This window comes from Balaenoptera borealis (genome assembly GCF_965194805.1).
Source record: "Balaenoptera borealis genome assembly, chromosome: 14".
NCBI classification, from domain to species: Eukaryota; Metazoa; Chordata; class Mammalia; order Artiodactyla; family Balaenopteridae; genus Balaenoptera; species Balaenoptera borealis.
Genome location: NC_138875.1, coordinates 27,211,063 through 27,229,376, shown reverse-complemented (window position 1 = coordinate 27,229,376; position 18,314 = coordinate 27,211,063). Strand labels below are relative to the sequence as shown.

General features: G+C 39.2%; 1 protein-coding gene across 10 annotated transcripts in view; it reads left to right on the top strand.

The window, feature by feature from the left end:
• ARK2N (arkadia (RNF111) N-terminal like PKA signaling regulator 2N) overlaps positions 1-18,314 on the top strand; it is a 110,409-nt gene that overhangs the window by 58,053 nt on the left and 34,042 nt on the right. For all 10 annotated transcript variants that reach the window (XR_014233936.1, XR_014233937.1, XR_014233938.1 and 7 more), the window contains one exon: positions 9,679-9,805. Coding sequence is in view for 6 of the 10 variants with exons in the window: in XM_082353355.1 (XP_082209481.1) it covers positions 9,679-9,805 (127 nt within the window). In the remaining 4 variants the exon portion in view is untranslated. The remainder of the gene's footprint in view (positions 1-9,678; positions 9,806-18,314) is intronic.

The window sequence follows — 18,314 nt, the reverse complement described above, 5'->3', positions numbered from 1 at the left end:
TGACAGTTAAGTGATCCTTTCTACTTCAGTTTTACTACCCTGTTTCCTTAGTCTTGCCATGAGATGTAGACCACTTTATAGTAAATTCGTAGGAAAAATATGAACAATTACTTTTTGTTTTTTTCTTTTCATACAGAGAATTTTAATATTAGTTTGAACTATATAGGATTGTTAATATTTGACTTTCTCATCTACAACAAATTTAGCAGTTTAATATGAGTTAACCTAAAAGTGCAAGGTTTGGGGTGTTACAGTATCATTAAAGTCACTAGCATTGGGTGGGGGGAGCATCACATTTTCAGATTCAAGTAATTGTTAGCTTGATTATTTAAAAATACCACCAGGCTTTGGTGCTTAGCTCTAAGCTCTAAGAAATGAAACATGGCAAAAATATTTGAGGAGGGAAACAGCCCCTCTCTACTCCAAAGCTCCCCTGAATTTTCTGTTTAATGTCTGGTATTCCTGTGTATTCCTCCATACTTCTACTGCATTTGTTTTGTATCTGTAAACAAGCATGTTTTAATACTAATTAGTATTACATAGAAGGTAATCATTTGCAACTCGCTTTTTTAGTTCAACATGTTGTGAAGTTTGTTCTTGTTGATGTGTTGCTATAGTTCATTTACTTTTTACTGCGATTTAGTATTCCAGTGTATGACTATATCATAATAGACTTACCCAATCTCTTCTTGGACATTTAGGGTACTATTCCAAATGATGCTGCCATTGACATTTCCTGTACATGTCTCTTGGTACATGCGTAGAGAAAGCACATGTGTGTGCTTTCTCTATATATTACAAATCATGTGTAGATTTTTGTATATTGTAGGACATGGACGTCACTGTTCAAGAGATCCCCATGATATTTTCTTATGAAGCCATTTATTGGCTCATTCAAAGTTTTTTTTTTTTTTTTATATCTAACATGCAGGTCTGTGAGTAATAAATAAAACTTAATAATACACTGTAGTCTTGATGTAATTGTCATAGTGGGAACCCATTTTGTGAATTTGAATATACTTACCATATCATAACAAAATGTTCATAGAATTTATTCTCAATTGCCAGTTTATAGTTTTGATACTTGGAGTATTAGTATCAATTAGATGGTCATTCTTGAGTTTGGAGTTTAAGATAAATGTTGTAATGGTTAATCCGAGTCTTCCTTCTCTCCCTCCCAATAAAATAAAAACCCAGTCACTGAACTAATTAATTAATAGCAGCAGTGGCTAATTGATAGCAGCATCTCAGACCAGGTCTACAGTCCCACTCCATTTAGAATCACATAAGCAATCATTAGGGATAGAGTAGCTTATCTCTTTTTCTAAGCAATTAGATGATGTTCTTGTATGCAAAATAGTTTTTACTGTTTAGTTTTAGTTTCAACCAAGGAAAAAGAGTTGAAATTAGGAAAGCCATTGGTCAAGAAATCTTTCTGACCCAGAAAAGTTTCTGAACTTTCCATTTCAGCTCTTGCCGTATGTTTACTCTTTCTCACTTGATGCTAGAAGTGGACAGTATAGTGGGTGGCAGCCTGCTGCCAGCAAACAGCCTGATTTTGAACCAGCAGCCACTTGCAGACTGTGTGACTTCAGGTAAATTATGTAGAGCCTCAGTTTTCCCTATCTACAAAACTTGGATAAAACTAGTATCCACCCCAAGAGGTTATTATACTGTTACGTGAAATAACATAATGTGCTTCATATAGGATGAAGTACACAGCAGGCCCTCAGGAATGCTAACTGGCATTATGTTAATATATTTAGGCTGAAGTGGACTAAGGAAGTGATTAATGGACCCAGTCAGTGGATTTCTAATTTATTCTCCTGCCCTGGAATGAGTTGCTCTTGCTGCAGTATTTCCTAAACTTTGGCCTGAGCATAGAAATTACCTGGAGTGCTTATAAATATTCAAACTCCTAGATTTCTCCCTGAAAATCTTGTAAATAGATCTGAAATGGGGTCTGGGAATCTGTTATTAATAACTTTTGCATCGGACATGTTTAGGAAACTGTACCAGTATATCTGAAAATAGCTTAATTTTTGTTTATTGCTAATAATAGCTCACTGTAAACATAAATGTAGATGAGGCCAAAAGAAGCAGACGTCTGAAGTACTCTTGGTGTGGAAGGCTTATAATCATTACACTAAATTTATTTAGAGGTCCTCCCTCCCTGGAAATTAAAAATTCTAAACAAATGATCTCATTTTTTCCATCAGCCTTCTTATTAAGAAGGTAGACTATGAGCATTTTCCCCATCCTTAAAATAGGTCTGGTAATCTTGATTTGTCCGTAATACAAGCTTAGTTGTAGTGAAGAGAAAAAAATCTTGGGTTTCCTGTTCTTAGAGTAGGGTGTTTTATGGTCAGACCAGAATGACCATGTTTCTATTGTTAGCACTATTATTTTTTAATATGTTTGTTTATTTATTTATGGCTGTGTTAGGTCTGCATTGCTGCACGCGGGCTTTCTCTAGTTGCAGTGAGTGGGGGCTACTCTTTGTTGCTGTGCGCGGGCTTCTCATTGTGGTGGCTTCTCTTGCTGCGGAGCAGGGGCTGTAGGTGCGCGGGTTTCAGTAGTTGTGGCATGCGGGCTCAGTAGTGGTGGCTTGGAGGCTCTAGAGCACAGGCTCAGTAGTTGTGGTGCATGGGCTTAGTTGCTCCACGGCATGTGAGATCTTCCTGGATCAGGGCTCGAACCTGTGTCCCCTGCATTGGTAGGCGGATTCTTAACCCCTGCACCACCAGGGAAGCCCTCTATTGTTAGCACTTTAAAATCATTGTATCAAGTCTTGTGAAGGAGATCAAGTTTCCTCTTGTTCAGCTGGCACATGTGGACTGTAAGATTTTAGATTTCTGATCTCCTTTTCTCCCACTTTTTAAAGTTTTTAATATTTTTGTTGAAAAAATTTAACACACGGTAATAATTTGTTTGCTTTAAAGCTAAATGAGTAGTGATTTAAGATAGTAATCCTTTTTATAGCTAGCATGCCAGTGTCATCCAGTATGTAGTAATTTTATATACTTCAAATAGTCTTAGGACTAGTTCTTAGTAGATATATGATTTAAAAAGAAAATGTTTGCCATGATAATTTAATCACTACCTTTTCTACTTTTTGATTTATTTATGTGTTGAAAAGATCTGTAGTGGGAGGACAAAAATTTAGAATTTTCTTATAGAGTGAAAGCAGTTATCTTTCCAAAGAGCTACACAGGGAAAGACCTACACAGAGACAACCAGCTGCCACAATAACTAAATATAAATCCTTTGCTTTATTTTCAGTTTAATATATGGTAATTGTGGTGTTTACACTTTTTCTACAGAGCTTATTCTTGTTCTAGAATAGGAGTAGATTGCTACCACTGACAGTACTTGAAGAACCTTATAAACATCTTTGACTCGCTTTTGTGTATGCTTTAGGCACTGCTCTGCCATTGGATTCCTTTGAGGTCAAGGGGGGCTGGTGCAGTGTGGGTATGGCCCAAAGGCCAGAAGAGTGTTGGGCTCTGCACTAGAGCTTCCAAAAGAATGTGTGACTTGCTGAAGAGGGTTACATTGAGAGAAAAGGACTAATTGTCCTGGCTCTGAAATAGAGGAGGGGATGCATTCCTGGCTGTTGGAGAATGCCATGGTGTCTCTTATAGAGCATGGGATCCCCCAGATTTGGTGTGGATCCCAGCTGACTTGTTACCTGAGTGGCACATTTTATTTAATGACTCTGAGAGGAAGTGTGGTAGAACACTCACACCATTAGTCTAGAGTTGTTAACACTCACCAGGAAATTTGTACCCTCCCACTCCATCTCACCCCCCGCCCTGCCCGCCTCCCCTGTTTTATCTTATACTGACTTTTAGACCAAGCAATAAAGATAATGGCTAGAAGAGCAGACCCTGATTTTAAGTGATCAGTTTTAGAGCATCATACAGGTTCTTTAACAAAACTAAATGCCAGCAAGTTTGGATTATAAATTTTATGGCCAAAATTGCACCGCCAAAATGGTTTGGATTGATCTGATAATGTAAAAGCAATATGTAAATTATTAGTTTCTGAATACATAATGGATGAATAACGTTAGAAGAATCTTAATTTTTGGTGATAGTTAACTTGCTTTTCCTTTTTTTTTTTTAAGATTTAAAAAAAATATTTATTTTATTTATTATTATTTATTTTTTGGCTGCGTTGGGTCTTCGTTGCTGTGCGCGGGTTTTCTCTAGTTGTGGCGAGCGGGGGCTACTCTTCATTGCGGTGCACAGGCTTCTCATTGCAGTGGCTTCTCTTATTGCAGACCACGGGCTCTAGGCACGTGGGCTTCACTAGTTGTGGCACGCAGGCTCAGTAGTTGTGGCTCGCGGGCTCTAGAGCGCATCAGTAGTTGTGGTGCACGGGCTTAGTTGCTCCGAGGCATGTGGGATCTTGCCGGACCAGGGCTTGAACCCATGTCTCCTGCATTGGCAGGCAGATTCTTAACCACCGCGCCACCAGGGATGGCTTTTCTTAAGATACAAAATTATGAGCAAAAGTAGCATCGTAATTTTTCATTTTGTCCCTCTTTAAAAAAGAAAAAGGCAGAGTGATGATACTTCCTGATCTGAAATGAGGCTATGTAGTTGATAGGGTCAGGATGAGGGGCCTAATCAATGAAGACTCGTTATTTGGAAATATTGATGACTGAGACATTTCACAGAACATTCCACACATTGGAATTATAAATTAGAACTGTGGAAATAGAGCTGGGCACAGAGCTACTAGGAATTAATTAATTCTGTCATGTTCTTGTTGTGTTTTCTTAATTTCTGTTGTTTAAAAGCATTGAATAATCAAGGAAGAAGAGTTTGGTTATAGCAACCATGACTTCTTACAATTTGCCTTTTTAGGTTGGTTTAATTCAATTAGCTTCTTTATTTTTAGGCTGGTTAGGGCTGAGCCCCTTGCTGTGAGTCTACCACAGGGGGTTTTAAGTGTCTCTTGGGGCTCTCTACTCTTTGCTTTAGTGAGTAGGCATGGAGAGCTTGGGGGTGGCTGTCCATACAAATAATGAGCATTCATATAATAATGAGTAATAGTGATAGCAGGACTTAAAGTGGAGAGGGGAAGGAGAGAGGTGGAAGAAAGAAAGAAACTAAGTGCCAATAATGTTTCACATTGAGTGAAACTTCTAGAGTGAAAGGAAAACTTCTTGGAAGATAAGGACTGCTGGTGTTGGTACATGAGGATGGAGGACAGTAATTTGTAAGTGATCCTGATCCCCAACCTGAGGTGTAGGAGTCAGAGGCCTGCAGGGGAGGCAGCATTTTCAGGAAAGTCAGGTTTCCACAAGGAGGTGAAGAGAAGGTTCAGTGCCGTTTTCCATAGAGCTGGCATTCCAGAGGGCAGTGGAGTGGAAAAATTGTAGGAAGGGGAGTAGTAGGTGGCTGGAGCAAAGGAGAATAACAACTGAGTAGGGGACAAGACAGACAAATGGATGGTCCCAGAGGGTTGTATATTTTGTGGGTGGCGAGGAGAGTGGAAGTACGTTTTACTTCTCATAACCATTGGTTTTCCTCCTACCTCTTCCTAATGCTTTCTCATTTCGCACTGGTGGCGTTTTTGGACTCCTACTGTTACTCCCACTGCACTATTCCTCTACCTCATTGAACCTATCACCCAGTCCTTTTTCAGCTCCCCCTAGCTGCATTTCTTTCCCTATCTAGCATATGTTAAGCCCAACTCTCCTTTACCGATATCCTCAGCTCCTCGTATAGTTGGCTTTCCTGTTGTACCCATCTGGCCACGTCTGATCTCTGGATGCACACTCACAGCCTTTATCCACACTGGAGATGATTTTTCATGTAGTTGGAAAGTTGTGGGTCATATTAACTTCTTAATCTGCAATCTCATCCTGGCTCTCAGTGCTGCCCAGCACCTTCCCCCTTTCCTTAGGCAGCATTCTTTCTTCACAGTGGCTACTTCACTTTTCTAAACCGACTCTGCTGCCCTACCCACACCTGTGCTCTGCAGATGGCCTTTCTGCATTCTTTACAGATCAAGATTACCTCAGCTTTCTGCCATCAAAGCTATTCTCTGCCTTTTTTTCTAAATATGGCCAGTAAAAATACTACATGCACATACGCATCCCCCTCCCTCAAACCCATATTCCTCTCAGTACCGTCTATTGCCTTTTCCTGCATAGCCAGACTTCTTAAAATGTGTCTGCTCTTCCTCCCCTTCCGTCCTTCTTCGGCTTGCTTTGCTACATTAGCTTCAGACCCATCATTCCTCTGAGGTTCCCCTGGCCAAGGTCATGTATGGTCATCTTATCACCAATTCTAGTGGCCTCTACTTAGTTCCTCCTCTTATTGTGCCTCTGTATTGGGCATTGTTAAGCACTTCTTCCTAGAAATGCTCTTTTTATGGTGCCCTGGCTTCATGTCTTCAGATTTTCTTTCTCTGTCTCTTGCTGAACTTTGGTGAGCTCCTCTTTCTGTGCCCATCCCTTAATTATTGGTGTTTATCAAGGTTCTGTTCTAAGCCCCCTTCACTCCTCTGGATGACCTTTATCTCCCCACCTATTGGGAGGACTTACCAAATCTGTTATTTCCTCTCTAGACCTCTGACCTGAGCTTTAGAACGGTAGTACCTTCAACTGCCTATTGGACATCTCAAAAGCACATCATCATCCTAAGCAACCACCCTCACATGTTCATTGGTGCACTGAATGGCACTGTTTCCAGTTACCTAAATCAGAAACCTAGGCATCGTTTTTACTTTGCCTGATTCCCAACATTACTCACCCTTTGTACTTACAGAAACACAATATTCCTCCTTTTGTTTCTTTTCTAGTTCAGCCATAGTCGTTTCTCACCCCGGAAACTATAGCAGTCTGTTTTCCTTGCCTCTAGTATTTCTTGCCCTGCTACTGGTTCCATTTCCATACTCCAAAAGGAAAAATTTCAAAATACAAAATCAGATCATGTCATTCCTCTGCTGAAATCCTTCATTGGCTTCCTACTTCTCAAGGTCAAGTCCAGGCTCCTTACCCATGATCTGACCTCTGCTGACTTTGCCAGCTCATTTCTCATTACTTTTTTTTTTTAACTACCATTATCCCAAATTTCACCAAACTTCTGTACCCTCAAGGGCACACAGTGTTGCTTATGGTACTTCCCTTCACCTGTGCCTACTCTTCCCCGAGAGCTCAGTGTCCTTGATTATCCTCAAGTCCAGGAAACATTCCTTTTCTCTGTGCATCCAGGGCATTATTATTTACCTCCCTATCAGACTAGTTTTCAAGCCATAATGCAATGGACTGCTTTTTATTATCCCTGACTATATTGTAAGCTCGTTGAGGGTGGAAACTGCCTCCCTTGTTTATTCCCTGTAGTATTCCTGGCACTGAGCACAGTGCACAGCATATCATAAACAAGTATTTATTTTAGAAACAAATAGATAAAGTAGACTGTTATAGCTGTGCAAAGCAAGGCTGCTCGAAATACTGAATATGGACAGGTTGAAGGTTTGGGAAAAAGGGAGTCTATCAATTTGTATTCCTCCATAGCAGTGCAGTAGGAACCGTGTGCATGACGACAGTCTTAACTACAACATTGAAGTAGAAATTGGATAAAAGACTTGGCCGCAAGCAAAGTATTGGAGTCAGAGCAAGAATCTAGGTATACCAAATCCAGACTTAACCAATTCCACTTAAGTAACCACCCTAGATTTAACAAAACTGGGTTTTGTCTGGTGGATGCCACCTTTTGTATGCTTGTAGGGTTCAGCACCACTGCCCACACCACGTAGAATCCTATCTAGATTATTTTTTAATACAGAAGGTTAACAAGCCTATGCAGACTGTAATACAATCTCAATCACCAGTTGTATCTAGAAGCCTTTTTAATCTTCTGTTTTCTCATATGTGCATCATTTTCAATTGAAGAAAAAAAGTAAAAATAATATTAAAGAATTGTAAAAAAGACCCACAATCATATTCAAATTTGATTACTTTTCATAGCTTTTAACTAGCCCATACATATTTTTATCTTGTTATATGTAACTTTGTATGCTGTACATACACTTTTCCCAAATATCTACATAGCACTCCAGTGACTATCGTTTGACATCATGACACTTTGCTTATTTAAAGTTTTTTCTGTTAGGCTAAATTCTCAGAGATGGGATTACAGGGTCAGAGAGTGTAAAAATTGTAAGGCTTTTGCTTTGGGATGTCCATGGTTTTCCAAAAGGGTTATGCTAGAAGTTGGCAGGAGCATGAAAGTACAAGGTTTCTTAATGACCTTGAAGCATTGAAGTGAGTGAGGTGAGAGCGGAAGAGAGAGTTGTGTACATAAAATCTTATTTATATTGGTTTAGCTTTTATGATGTGTCACAAGGGATTATTTTTTTAAATAGGGAGAAATAATTTTGTATCAGATGACAATATATTCAAATAAAAATAGCCTTTAAAGAGTAAATGAAAATTTGTACGTGTTGCAGCTGTGTTTATTCCATGTTAACTCCTAGATATTCTAAAATTCATCCTTTTAAGTCAGAACATTCAAGAGCTGAGTACATAGGTTGAATTTTAACCCCTTTTTTTTTTTTTTTTGGCCCCAACCAGGGATTGAACCCACACCCTCAGCAGTGAAAGCTTGGAGTCCTAACCATTGGACTGCCAGAGAACTCCCTTGGGTCCGATTTTGTCAAATCTACATTCCTTAAGAGAAAATTGTTAAAATTGTTTAAAATTGAGAGAAGATTGTAAAGTCTTTCATAAGGCATCCCAGTATAAATATGATATTAATGATTCTGTTATTTACTCCATTTGTGCCTTTGAGCTTTTTAATTAATTAATTTATTTATTTATGGCTGCGTTGGGTCTTCGTTGCTGCGCGTGGGCTTTTCTCTAGTTGTGGCGAGTGGGGGCTACTCTTCGTTGCAGTGTGCGGGCTTCTCATTGCAGTGGCTTCTTTTGTTGCGGAGCATGGGCTCTAGGCACACGGGCTTCAGTAGTTGTGGCACATGGGCTCAGTAGTTGTGGCTCGCAGGCTCCAGAGCGCAGGCTCAGTAGTTGTGGCCCACGGGCTTAGTTGCTCCATGGCATGTGGGATCTTCCCGGACCAGGGCTTGAACCCATGTCCCCTGCATTGGCAGGCGCATTCCTAACCACTGCACCACCAGGGAAGTCCCCTTTTGAGCTTTTCTGGTTTAGAATTTTGTTCTATTAAAATGATAAGCAGTAGAGAACCCCATTGACACCTCTAAGTGGTGGCAAACCTGTCATATGCAGGTCATTTAAAAGCAGACTAGAGTTGAATGCAAAAAGCATTACAGAATGAAGTAGAGTATAATTACAGTTTATATATACCTATAGCTGGATATACATATTTGTCAGAGTACTCCAAAGTTTTTTCTCCTAAGGGGTGCGAGTAGAAAGTGAGAAACTTGAAGTTCTTACTTTTATATACGTCCATGTTGTTTCAACGTTCATTTAACAATGTGCATGTATTCTGTTTAATAATTTTTTTTTTTTAACAGAACACTGCCCAGTTTCCTTGACATGGGTAACAGTTTCGCGGAGGCAAGCTTTCATGAGGAGATTCTGTTTCAGTGATTAAACTGGGAGGAGAAATCTGTCAGTGAGTTGTTCCTGCTGCTTATAAGGAGTCAAAATGTAGTGCTTATTTTTTTCCCTTTCTCTCTCAGGTCATTTGGATCCAGGATTCCTAGCAAGTGACAAAACATCTGCTGGCAATGCACCACTCAATGAAGAAATTAATATTGCTTCTTCAGATAGTGAAGTGGAGATTGTGGGAGTTCAGGAACATGCAAGGTAGGATATTAATTGGAGAGAAGAAAATGGTATGGCATGCCATGGCATGGCTGGCATGAATGGTGGGGCTATTTCGCAAATTCCTGTGGTTTAAGAAATACATTTTGATTATAGACACGTATGAGCTTCAGAATGTGTTGCATATTGTCTTATATCAAGAACATCTCGGTCAAACATGTATGTGAACCAGAACTAATGTTTGTCTCTTATTTTTAGCAAATGTCTAGGTGGCTTGACTGAGTTTTCTGTTATGGCATAAGTATCACCGTACTCCCCCCCACCCCCAATCCATATTTTCTTGCCTTTCACTTTATCTTGAAATATATTGGGAGCAAATAATTGAGAAATCTGCATTCGACATCATACCTCTTCCTAGAGCACCTCTTTTTTTAACATCTTTATTGGAGTATAATTGCTTTACGTTATTTTGTTAGTTTCTGCTGTATAACAAAGTGAATCAGCTATATGTATACATATATCCCCATATCCCCTCCCTCTTGCGTCTCCCTCCCACCCTCCCTATCCCACCCATGTAGGTGGTCACAAAGCACAAGCTGATCTCCCTGGGCTATGCGGCTGCTTCCCACTAGCTCTCTATTTTACATTTGGTAGTGTATATATGTCAGTGCCACTCTCTCACTTCTTCCCAGCTTACCCTTACCCCTCCCTGTGTCCTCAAGTCCATTCTCTATGTCTGCATCTTTATTCCTGTCCTGCCCCTAGGTTCTACAGAACTTTTTTTTTTTTAGATTCCATATATATGTGTTAGCATATGGTATTTGTTTTTCTCTTTCTGACTTACTTCACTCTGTATGACAGACTCTAGTTCCATCCACCTCACTACAAATAACTCAATTTCGTTTCCTTTTATGGCTGAGTAATATTCCATTGTATATATGTGCCACATCCTCTTTATCCATTCATCTGTCGATGGACACTTAGGTTGCTTCCATGTCCTGGTAGAGCACCTCTCTTTATCTTTCATGAAAGGTTGCAAGTTACTTTGGTCAGTTCCTAACAGTGTATTTCTAGTGATGTTTGTGTGATTTAGGGAATCTTGTTTCTTAGGAATTAAAAAAAAAAGCCACAAGACATCAAATTAGTGTACAGTATTATGGAAATAATTTTATAAGGTTTGTCATTCTTTAAGGTAGTGGTGAGCAAACTACAGCCCATGGGCCAGATCTGGCCTGCTGCCTGTTTTTATATGGACCTCAAGCTAAGAATGGTTTTTACATTTTTAAATGGTTGGGGGAAAAAAATCGAAAGAAGACATGTTTTGTGACGTGAAAATTATATGAAATTCAAATAGAATTTATTTATCCATAAATAAAGTTTTGTTGGAATAGAGCCATGTTTGTTCACTTACGTATTGTCTATGGCTGTTTTGCACTCCAGTGGCAGAATTGAGACGTTTCATCAGACACCTTAGGGCCTGCAGAGCCAAAGATATTTACTGTCTAGCTCTTTGCAGAAAAAATTTACTGACTCTTGCTTTAAGATACAGTCCTAAGAATTAGTTACACCCCTCTCAGAGGTATACCTGAGGAACATTTAACACACACACATATATACACAACAAAATCTAGTCTTTGGAAAAATCTGTATTCTATGTAGAATTTTTCTCCTATGCCACAAGAGTTAAGTTGTGATTTTGTGATTTCCTCAAGTAGGTATATAACATCGTATCTTACCTTATTCTTAGATCTGATTTTAATCTTTGGTTAGGCAGGTAATAAGACATTCACCAGCATTCTTCTGTTGCTTATTTAAAAGGTGAATTTAGGAGTGGAGAGTGGGGGCAAAATACACATGCACATAAATTGAGGATGCCTTCTTCTAATGAGAACTGATTATACTTTCTGAAAGCATTTTTTAGTTAAACAATTGGGACTTTAAGGATGTAGATTTAAGTCATAATTTAACATGCCATCTCCCCAGAAGTGGCTAATTCTTTATCAGAACTAGTATTGTCCCAGCACTTCATCCTCTATCCTATATTTATGCTGTAAGTATGCCTGCATAGCTGCTTCCTTTTTTCTTTCTAAGTGGTTATTTCCCCTATTCTGGTGGGAAAGAATTTTCATTCTTTAATCTTTCCTTTACCTCATTCTTTTTTCTCTTTTTCTGCCGTAGTCAAAAACTTTTTCCTATTAAGTTCTCTTTCATTTTCCCATCTATTTCCTTCAAGCTGACTTATCCATGAGATGAAGAAGAAAGAACTCTTGTTTTTTTCCTTTACTTCAGTATACGTTTGTCATTATTTTATTTCGGCATTATATAAGTATAGAAGACATTATTATACTTTTAAGCCCCATGCCAAGATCTTTCTAAAATATTACAGTATTTTTCATTTCAGACTGTGTACTATAAAACTTATTCTGCATATTGACTGATAGATGATGTAGGTAAATTATCTTCAGTTGTGCCAGGAGCACATTATCCAGTTACCAACTTCCTCTTGACTTACTTTTCAAATTTTAATTCAGTGTTACTCATGTGTTCCTATTTAAGTAGGAAAGAATAGATTATAACCTGTGTTGTCTGTCTAATCTCTTACTCTGTTCTGAGACATATCAGTGATATGTATGGTCCAGTTCTCTATTAACTCCTACTGACTCGCCCTTCTTTATTGCCTCCTTGTGCCTAGAAATGTTACAGAGTGAGCTACCCTTCTTTACAGATTCTTTGTTAAACTTTCCTTCCATAATGATATCTTGAGCTTCTTTGTCTACCAATATTTTTGTTATCTGGAGTTGAAATTATTATATTTCTATTAAAACTTGGAAATTTAAATTCCAAGTTTCTCTCACCTCCAGCACACACACATGCACACAGATTATCTCTAGTACACCCTTCTCTGAACTTGTTAAAGTCTTTTATCCAGATTGTCATTTTACCCTATAAATATCTTTGTTTCACTCTTAACTAAGTCAGGTGACTTTGGGTACATCTTAAATAACATGCTATAACATTACTTTCAAGGACTTTTTCTTACAGGTTCTGAAGCATAAAGATGTGGTTTTTTGGGTTTTTTAGTTCTGATCCTTTAATTTGAATCCTGGAGAAATCATATCTTGGAGGTGACAGATCTATCTTGAAATCTCAGTGGTGGTTAATAACTGTCCATAAAATGGAATGTAGAGTTGACAAATTCTGTTGGAGTACTTTGAATGGACTCATGTGTCATTTTGAGGGGATCTTTTACTTTGGCCCTTGGGTCTAGGACTGAGTAGGATCTCACTGACTGCTGTGTCTTTCTGAAAAATTTTTCAGCAGTTTCTTTAGTAGAAGCATGATAATCTTTCAAACATTGAGATTAAAAAGCTGAGAAGCAGGTCAGGGGGAGAGCCTTTCTTGTTGGTTGCTTCGGAATTGCCCCTTTAGCTGCCTGTGTCTCATCTGGAATTTATTTCTTTTACAGGTCTAGGGTTGCAGTTATGAAGTATTGATGGGCTTCTGGCAGGGTTATCGCTTGGAAGAAGGTTTTAGGTTTTGATCCGCATCTTTTTGTTCTAATTCGATTTGCATGCATAGATGTTCTGTTTGGATTTAGTTGTCCTGTTCTTATTTTTCCTTTTGGTATTCTACCTTGTGGGCTTTCTGAGAGCTTTAAAAAACTCAGACTTGGTTCTTGAGTTATTCTCTTGGGGACTGTGGTTGCTCTGACTTGCGTTTGGGTGCCATTTTTCCATATTGGAAGCATTCCGGTTTGTTGACCTTTACATCAGTAATTCTAGTTGTGATGTGCCTCTTTTTTTTTTTTTTTTTTTTTTTTTTGTTAAACAGTTGTTTTTCTTTTCTTGCATGCTAACATCTTCCCCTGCTCTTTTCTTTTAGATTTTGATATGTTCACTTAGCTTCTGTGTTTCTTCTAGTCATAAACTAGAAGGCATGCTTTCCTAACTAATGGTTGAACGCATCTTTTATGGTTGCCTTGGATTGCTGTGATGAACTCCTGTCATTACCTAGATGTCATTTCTAGGTGTTAATTTTTGGACAGTCCAGTTTCACAAGATGCTCTTTGCCAGTGAGATGGAGACTTTTCCATCATCTCTGGTTCTTCTATGCCCACTTAATTTTGCCATAAGTTTTAACTTATGACCCTGTTGCTAATATTTTTCTTTATCCTTGTTCCGTTTTCCTTCTTTTCTTCTGCAAGCTTCATTGGTAATTGCCCTAGGAAGATGAATGCATGTATCTTTATGTTGTGGAACTGTGCTGAACAGTTCTTTCAGTACCTGTTCTCTGAAGCTTTTATGAATAATCAGACCCTTACCTCCTTTCACATGGTCCTATGGTCCATTGGTTAATGTTGGTTCACCCCTCTGCAGAAGAATTGATGTGGGGAGGCTTTTGCATTTAAGACTGATTGCTGCTTAGAACCAATTGCTAACATTAACCCTAAAAAAAGCAAGGGAGGCAGATAAGCATTTCCCTGAAGCTACAAGGATTCACTCTACCTTCAGTTAGGAAAAATAAGTAGGAATGTTATCTAAGAGGTCACCTTCAGAATCTGTAAATGAGAGCAAAAGTGATTAATTTTTAATGTTGTTTTCTTAGAATAGTAGGTTAACTGTATCAACAGCTGATCATCAGAGCCTGCCCTCTTTTTGTGTTTTTCTTCCTTTCTACTCTGAAGTCTCCTTTTTTTGGTTTTAATATATGAAGAGCAGGAAATTATTCTATCAAAACTTATTGTTTATAAATAGTGGATGGGGGGGGCGGTCTATGGAAGTGAGGCCTAAGCAGTTTTTCTTGGTTATAGTACTCAAAATGTGGCTCTAGTTTGTGCAAACCTATTGCCAGTCATATGCAGATTAAATGCTTTGTGAGAAAAAGGCTTGCGTCTGCACTAGAATCTGTTGGACCAATTATAAAACAGCTGAGTATGTTCCCACCCCGTATCTTTCATAATAGAAAAAGGATAGGTGATAATACATGAAACTGTGCTTTGTTAGTTGCCTTACAAAATTTTGAGCCTCTCACATCCTTCTTTATAGGGCATCTCTGTAGGGCTTATAACAATTGTTGTAGTCCCATTTCCTCCTGAAATTTTTTCCCCCTCTGCATCTGGTATAAGTTATTCTGTAATGTACCATCTTATAAAATAGAGCTCGACCTTTTTTCCCCTGTACTTAAAAAAAATGTGTTAAAAGCCTTGTTCTGTCCTCATCCATCTCCTAGCTACCATTTTATTCAAGGTGGCTGAGGTCATTAAATCATAAAAAAAATTTTGAATGTTTTATTGGCTTATAACACACACAGAAAAGTAATAAGTGTACGCTTTAGCTTTTGTACCCATACCCAAGTAACCAGCTCTCAGATTAAGAAACAGAAGTCCCTCTTGGCTCCACCTTGCCTCCTGTAACCACTATCCTGACTTCTAACAGGATAGCTTTGCCTGTATTCAGAATCTTATTAATATTCCTGACAGATGCCCCAGCAATTGCTTGAATGTTTAAAAGGCAGATTATTCTATTTTGTAGTGGCTGTAATTGTTGTGTAGTAATGATCATCCAAAAGTTGCCTTCTAGAAACTGATTCATGGTTGTTATTCTGCTCTCAAGATCTCTGTACTGGTGAAGGAGCTGCCTTCCATGATGATTCTCACTTCTTTGGCAATTGCCCTTCCAGTTGCAGTTAATAGGAGACAGGAATGCTTTTGACCAAAGAAAGGATCATCACATTCTCCAGAGAATCTAAAATTTTGAAGAGAAACAGACTAAGGATTGGGGCTTGAGTCAAATGAATGAGGCCTAGTTGTTCCAGCATCGTTAGGTTCTTTGAGGTACTCAAGTAAAGGTGCTTTTCCAGTAAATTTTCTTTTTTGCTTAACGTAGCCCAGTTTGGTTTCCAGTAACTGGAACTATTTATAACCTCTTTCAACCATTCCTCATTAGTAAATACCATCTCTAAACCTCTCACTCTCCTACTCTGGACACTTTCTAGAATCTGCTTTGCTCTTTATTGTACTACCCCCAGGGGCTAGGCAGTTCCCCTTAAAATCAAACATAGTGTATAATACTTTGGGAGCAGTCTGAGAAAGACGTAGTTGGAAATAAACTCCCCAGTGGAGACCTGATTTTGTTCTGGTTCCATGCTTTACTTTCTTAAGACCCTGGGCAGTTGTCTTTTGGTTTTGGTTTTCTCTTCTGTAAAATGGGAAGATTGGATTAGATCCCTTTTAAAGCCACTACCTGATGTCCTGATGTTACATTGTATGATTACTTAAGGAGCAGTGCAGAGTAACAATTGGGACTAAATAGTGCTTTTATTTCAGAGTTATTTCTAGGAATTCTGTCAATGATTACATTGACTTTTTTTGGTAGTCATTCATTCCCTGATTTTTCTAAGTTTCTAACCAGCTTTACTTCAGTAACTACTTGACAGATGAGCTTTTGAACTGTTGAAGAGCTTTATATTTTTAAATTGTTGCTCTGGGCCTGTCTTTGCACTCTGCTGACTCTTGCCGTGTTTTTCCTTACCGCATTTAATACACACGTTTGTAAAGCAACAACATGATGTGGAAAGCATTGGACCAGAAATCAGACTTGGCCTGAAGTTCCTTTGCCTATACTTTCAAACAGTATGACCCTGGGCAAGTCATGTAACCTCTTTAATCCTCAGTTTCCCTGTCAGAGTATGGATAAGAACTTCCACATCTACCTCATAGGTCTGTCGGGCGTGTCAGATGAGGAGAAACTGCTTAATAATTTTAGTATTCTGTTGTCATCAGTCATCAAAACCGTTTCTTTAAAATGTTGGATGGACTCATTTGGCTGACATTGTTCCGTGACTGCTTGGTCATTTAATCCGAGTGTATTTAAGGGGTGGACAGATTTGGATTAGACTTTGGACTTGTTTTCCTTTTTTTTTTTTAAAGGTTTAATTTTATTTATTTTTGGCTGTGTTGGGTCTTTGTTGCTGCGCTCGGGCTTTCTCTAGTTGAGGCGAGCGGGGGCTACTCTTCGTTGTGGTGCACAGGCTTCTCATTGCGGTGGCTTCTCTTGTTGCGGGGCACGGGCTCTAGGCGCGTGGGCTTCAGTAGTTGCGGCACACAGGCTCAGTAATTGTGGCACGCAGGCTCTAGAGCGCAGGCTCAGTAGTTGTGGCGCACTGGCTTAGTTGCTCCGTGGCGTGTGGGATCTTCCTGGACCAGGGCTCGAACCCATGTCCCCTGCATTGGCAGGCGGATTCTTATCCACTGCACCACCAGGGAAGTCCCTGTGTGTCTTATTTTAATGCTTTTTACTAGCTAATTTTGAAAATATGGTCGCCTCTGGGTTAGTAGCTACTCTTAGCCCATTTCTGAAAAGATGATGGCCCTCTGGTACTGTAACAAATCTGCATCCTACCCCTACTCTGGCCCCAAGGGATCTGTTTTTCGGCACCTCTCTTGGTAAGGGAGTCATTTTCAGGCTAGCCTTTGTAGGAGCAGGGCCTCTTTCCATAAGCTTAAGGGTCCTTAAGGGCAGTTCTGCAGCTAAGCCTTGTCTGTTGTTACTCTGATGTTTTCTTTTGAACCTAGAGGTTCAGGTAGCATGGGGTCGAAGCTGGAGTTCTTAGGTGATTCAGCATCACTCATCATATACAGCTGTTGTCAGAACAGCTGCTCATGATCCATTGTAGTAGTTTGTGTGATTAGAGTCATGCCACTTGTCACTTCTCACATATGCTGCATGGAGACAGGTCTATAATTTAAATGTGTGGACATCAGGAGCAGTGATAGCTTGAGCTGCCTGCCTTCCTCTCATATGAATCAAAACTTACTCAGTGGTTCATCCTGGAGGTTCACAGTTCTATCATTTGACTGGAATGTAGAATTCAACATGTAGGTATTTCTGAAACAGTTCTCTCCCAAACAATGAACTCATGAGATTTGTCAGCAAGGCAGTTCTGTCCCTCTTATAGGATACTTTTAGAGAATCTAAACTGAGTACTTCAGCCTTGTTATTTTCACTGAACTAAAGCATAAGTGGTTGTGATGAACTAACCAGGTGTTTCTCTTGTCACCTTCAGGTTGAGGGAAATTGATCTTTAACTCATGACCTAGTACTTAAAGACGTTTAGACATCTAATCTGTAAAAGGGGTATTACTACTTCTGTTTTTGAAAGTACTATTAACAAATATGGGACAGAACTTATTTTAAGAACAAGTTTCACCTGTATTTCTTACTGTTTCATTAGCTGAGACTAAGATTGTCTGGGCATCTTAATTTTGCTCAGGATTTATATGCTGCCCTATCCTGAAGACCCCAGAGGCTTAAATGAATTCAGAGAAGCATCATCTTATCCATTTTCAGTAACAGATCTAGACATAACTCAGGACTTTGTGGCTGAGACAAGAGTCTTGGCCTTTTTAAGGCTAAACTGAGAGAGGTGGGGAGACAGACAGACAGACAGACAGACATGGAGGGAAGGAGGAAAAGGGGGAAGGATATTGGTTATGGGTTTGATGAACTTGCATAGTAGGCTTATCTTAGTAAAAGTATTGGTCAGTACAACT